Source organism: Lactuca saligna, chromosome 3, assembly GCF_052625555.1.
Source record: "Lactuca saligna cultivar CGN05327 chromosome 3, ASM5262555v1, whole genome shotgun sequence".
Lineage (NCBI taxonomy): Eukaryota > Viridiplantae > Streptophyta > Magnoliopsida > Asterales > Asteraceae > Lactuca > Lactuca saligna.
The window spans coordinates 27410653-27415791 of record NC_136419.1 but is presented as its reverse complement, the minus strand read 5'-3'; the positions used below and the strand labels follow the sequence as shown (position 1 = coordinate 27415791).

Here is a 5139-nt window from a genome sequence, read left to right as displayed (position 1 = left end):
CATGATACGAGGTGCTTATTTATTCCTCTTACAAAATCAAGCTCGAATTTCATACTTGGATGAAACGTATTTCTCGGTGAGTATTGATAGCGGTGGTTGATGGTGGTTCAAGGGGTATAAGGAGATTGTTTGGAGGTGGAAATAACACAAAAGCAACAGAGGTGGTTGCTATGGAGGTGTTCTCGATGGTTTGTAGGTATGAGAATTGAAGACAAAGGCAGCAACAAATGAGAGCTGAAGACGAAGAGAGAGGTGGTTGCTATGGTTTGTTGCAGAGGTGGTTGCTATGGAGGTGTTCTCGATCACGTGTTACCTACATACACACACAGTGGGGAAAAAGAGATGCAAAGAAGCTGTGAAAATTTGGGAGTTATCGATTTAACTGAAGCTATGAAAATTAATTGAAACGCAAAATCAATGAAGCTGTGAAAATTAATTGAAAAGACAACAAACAATCGAAGACATTAGGTTGTAGATTGAGAGAGAAAGTTGGGGAAGAACAAGATGCAAAGTGGGGAAGAAAGAGATGGAAAGAAGAGATATGAAATAATTTAAAGTTCATTCCACATCATTGGTGGGAGCATTCATTAAAGGAAAACTTACTCTATAAAAGGAGCTTGTATCTCTTCTAAAACCAAGCCCAACAATGTTTTTGGCAAGTCGGCTCCTTTGAGCTGGCGAGACTCTTGGAGTTAGCTAGACCGATTTGGTCCAATTTGAAGTCCGAGTTGGTCTAATTTAGTCTGATAACCGAGTTGGACTTGTTTTGACTAATATTGACCATGGCCGACTAGACAACCCTCTAACCCCTATTCGTAGGCAGTTGGTGTCCGCCTAACGGTTAGGCGCCGATTAATCGGCCGCCTAGAACGCTTTTTGCAACACTGCTTTAGAGTATAATGATATATCTACGTTATTGCATGTAAAACTCATCAAAGCTAAGGATGCATGTGGATAACTTATTCTTTGTAGGGGAGGGAACTAGTTAGAGTCTATGTGACTTTCATTGAGATCCTTATGCTTGGCGCCAGTATCATCATTTATTAATATTGTTGTAATTTGTAAATGTCAAAAATGGTTTTTATAGTGTTTTTTTGTAAGTTTGTGAATTCACATGTTTATGTTGTGTGATTATTGATCGACGAGATAACATGAAGCACAAAGGGTTTATGCAACTTAAAAAGTAAGGATATTCTTATCAATTTAGTTATTTTTTTCAATTTTAATGATTTTAAATTGTAAAAAATGATTATTAAATGTAAAAAATTATCAAAAAATTAGTTTTTGATATATATGGTAATAAAAAACATTTAAAAAGTCATACAAGTAAGCCAGACAAATGGATATTTAACAAAAAACTATACTAAATTCGCCTAATATAACCAATAGGATTTTAAAGGTAAAATAACCGATATGATTAATCGATCATCGAATCAGGTTACGGTCACCATCACTAAAACGACAAAACAGACTCTATTCCTCGATCATCGAATCAGGTTGCTGATATGATTAATACCGGCGGTAATCGGAATTTCAACGGCGGACGTCAACAAACGAACAGGATTTACAAAAACTATAACCTCATCCATTTCTATAAAATGGTTTCAGACTTTTAGTCAAATAGTACATCACATATCTCTACCCTTCATTTACCTTTCTTTTGAATCGGTTGGATACTTGGATTGTTCTTCATGGCCACGATTTAGATTGATGCATCTTCATTCTTCAAGAACAAAAGTTTTCCGATCGAAAGTCGGTGCCATATCTAAGACTCTTATTGCAACGGTTGTCAACTCTGGCTTGAATTCTGACATGCATAACGCAGGAGGTTTCCGCTGGATCTTTCGTAGCGGAATGGAAGTTTTCCCTGTGGTTTCAACATCTGTTCGCCGTAATGATTCGTCGCTGCCATAGGAAATCTCGCGAGTGAATTGGAATCGGACGAAGGAGAAGAACTCTCGAGAGCGGTTGTGGTGGACGGAGAAGAGGCGGTTGAACTAGTCGGGGAGGGTTTCTTCTGTAGTGAGAGAAACGCTCTGATTTTGAGATTCGATGATGATTGTAGTTTAGCTACTCGATCATATTCCTCAATGAGATTAACGAGATCCTCGTCGGATGTAATTGACACGAGCGCGTCTAAATCCTCCGTCGGCAGTTGACACCTCAGAGCCACCGGCATCGACGTCCCGCTAAGTTCGCCGAGTTTCACCACCAATTCTGTAAGTAAAAAAAAGCAAATCTCATTAATTACACACACTACGACATCCACGGAAACCGTTCCAATTCAATCAGCAAAAGCACTAGAAGGGTGGGTAAACTAACCGGAGAAAGAGAGGTAGCGGTCAACGGCGAGGACACGAGTCTCTCCGCCGTGGTAACGGAGTTTGCCATCGGGGTAACGAGGGAGGATCTTTCCGCCGTAGCTGCAAAGAAATTTGATGTTTGCGGTGGTAGGGTGTTCAAGATTACTGAGAGAAGGTCCTGCCATTTGAGAGAGGAAAGACGAAAGATGAAAGAGGAAAGAGAGGAGTGTAGAAGGTTGAAAGGGACTCTTTGTTGGCTTCTTGAATCTTGAATTGTGTATGTGGCGCCATTAGTACCTGATTTATAGGGCTTTCAGGAAGCTGCAGTCGACTATCTTTAAGGTTCCAATAGGGGTGGAATCTGGAATGGTGTTTATGTGGGGTATGTTTTGGGTCCATTCGGAATTAACTTATAACTTAATGCTCACTCCTTCGTTTTCTTTTCACACCTTATGAAACTCCATGAAAAGATCTTAATTTGAAGATGTCGACGTCCAAATGAGAATCAAACATAAAATATCCAAAACTGTTGGCATTCAATATGCATATGGTAAAAAGGTGTTAAATCATACACCCAAGTACTATTATACTCTTTAAAGCAATGTAATCTTTATATCATATGTTAGACCATCATCAACCCATAATATTCTTTTTTTTTTTTTTTTTTAATAAGAAATCAATATAAAATTGGTGTAACGAGTGATTCATATAAAACTTATCACCTCATTTTCTATTTTTCTACACCTAAAAATATATCATTAGTATATTTCTTTTATCTTTTTGTAACGCATATAAAATCTCAAAAACACAATTTGTATTATGTACTATGTTATCATGTTTTATATCATTAAAATGTTGCAAGTTTTAAATAAACTAGATATTTATTAATATCGATAAAAGCATATAATATTATATTATAAAAATTATGGGAAAATCACTATCCGACAAAAAACATAATCCGACACGACAACCTGATTTGAAATTGACGGGTTTATGTAAGAGATTTCAACACGTCTAAGTAAACGAGTTGTCACGACACGTACGAAAATTAAACCGGTTGGGTTAAGACCAAGACTTTTAATTTGAAGATGACTCAAATATGAGCCGTTTAATTATATATCATAATTTTATAAACTTTCTATTTTTATAAATATATTATATATTATAGATTTTTAGTAGGCCAAAATCAACAATTAAAATTAAATACAAACTTTTAAAATGATTTAATTTAATCATCTTCACCACTTGTCAATTTTGTTCATCAACTCTAACTCTTTCTATTTTAACTTTTAAATTTACTATAAATTTTGTCATTTACTTCCCAGCCCTAGTGTTTCACTTTTTCAATTTCATATTCTTATCTCCTACTTTCCAACATTTAAAATGTTTAAACTCAACATGACACGAAATATTTACAATGTCTAAATCTTAACCTAAAACCCGACTCGAAATCGGACGAAAATAATCGGGTTGACACGACATGACACAATATTAAACAGGTCATGTTACGGTCAATCTCTCTTAAACCATTTAATGTATTAACACGACATGATACATTTGTCAGATCTAATGTTGGCAATGTAGTTAGTAATGAACAATCGTCTTTCACCAAATCTAATCAATTTCATTTTTATGGTTGTCCCTTGATGATGAGCAAGGTAATCATGTGGTATAAGAAAAACAAAATGCCACATGTCATTATATAAACAACTTTGTTCTATTTTAGTCCAATTTTTTTTTTCTCATATGCTAATATATTTTAAAAGCTTTTCATTTTTGGATCTTTGGTTGGTTACCAACAAGTTATGATGATGTGTAAGGTTGGCTGACATAATTTTATTTTCTCTGTTTGCATTTAACCCTAATATTTATGTCTGGGTTTGTCTTTAGCCCCAACATTTTTTTTGTTCCACGTTTACCATATTTTTTGGAAAAATTTTCATTTTAACCTTTGGCTAGTCACCATTAGATATTTTAAGCCTTAATAACATAAAATGAAAAGGAAAAGGCACTAAAGGCATAGGTTGATATGATATTTGTTGGGACGTCACAAGCTAATGATATGAGTTGATAGTGTCACAAGTTGACACGATACAAGTTAACAGTGTCACAGGTTGGCACGATACAATATGTTGGTATAATGATTAGTTGTTTTCAAAGGTTGACAGTATAATAACAAAATCCTTAGAGTGAAAACAAGATGACATTCCTGTAGTTATTATTACAGAGTGACTCAAATGTTATTATAACATCCTATTTATGGTTGTTTTCATTTCGGAATGGTGATCAAGGATTGGGTATTAGCAGTGTTAGAATCCTTGAAGAAGTTAGTTTTTGGCTCATTTGGAGGTGGATGATGTGTTGGATTATTCGGGTATTCGGTTGTGATTTGGAGCTAAAAGAGTATTTCAGTAATTTGTTAGTTGGGCTTTCATAGAAAAGGGATGTTGTTCGGAATACCTTATGGCTGATATGAGATGATAATAGTGTAAAGCGTTTCGATACCTTTTCATGAATATATGGATGTTCAAAATCAGAGTTGTATCAAGAAAGTTATGGTCTTTGGATGGTTAAGGGTTTGGGGAAAACCCTAGTACGTAGAGCGTACCAAGGAGGTACATAGGGAGTACCGAGGCGAGGGAGGTTACGCAAGGCATAACTAGAGGAACGTACAACATAGAGGTAAATCTGGGTCGAGGTACGACACCCAGTACACTGGGCGTACGAGGAGGTACGCTAGGCGTACGAGGGGCAGGTTGAAAACCCTAAATTTTAGGGTTTTACCTTATATAAGCATAATGTTAGTCCTTTTTCTTCATTTCCAAGCCAGCCTCCA

At 35.9% G+C, this 5139-nt stretch overlaps 1 protein-coding gene across 1 annotated transcript; it reads right to left on the bottom strand.

Annotated features, from left to right (window-relative positions):
* Positions 1–1344: 1344 nt before the first annotated feature.
* LOC145034885 (RAF-like serine/threonine-protein kinase 20) lies at positions 1345–2682 on the bottom strand. The gene is made up of 2 exons (XM_078983442.1): positions 2323–2682; positions 1345–2217 (listed from the first exon to the last, which is right to left on the bottom strand). The coding sequence occupies exons 1-2, from the start codon at positions 2486–2488 to the stop codon at positions 1790–1792; spliced, it is 594 nt and encodes a 197-aa protein (XP_078839568.1). The 5' UTR covers positions 2489–2682; the 3' UTR covers positions 1345–1789.
* Between the last annotated feature and the right edge of the window lie 2457 nt (positions 2683–5139).

Coding starts and splice junctions, on each gene's coding strand:
- LOC145034885 (XM_078983442.1), bottom strand. CDS start 2,488: ATGGCAGGACCTTCTCTCAGTAATCTTGAACACCCTACCACCGCAAAC. Junction 2,218..2,322: donor CCGCTACCTCTCTTTCTCCG/GTTAGTTTACCC, acceptor TTTTACTTACAG/AATTGGTGGTGAAACTCGGC.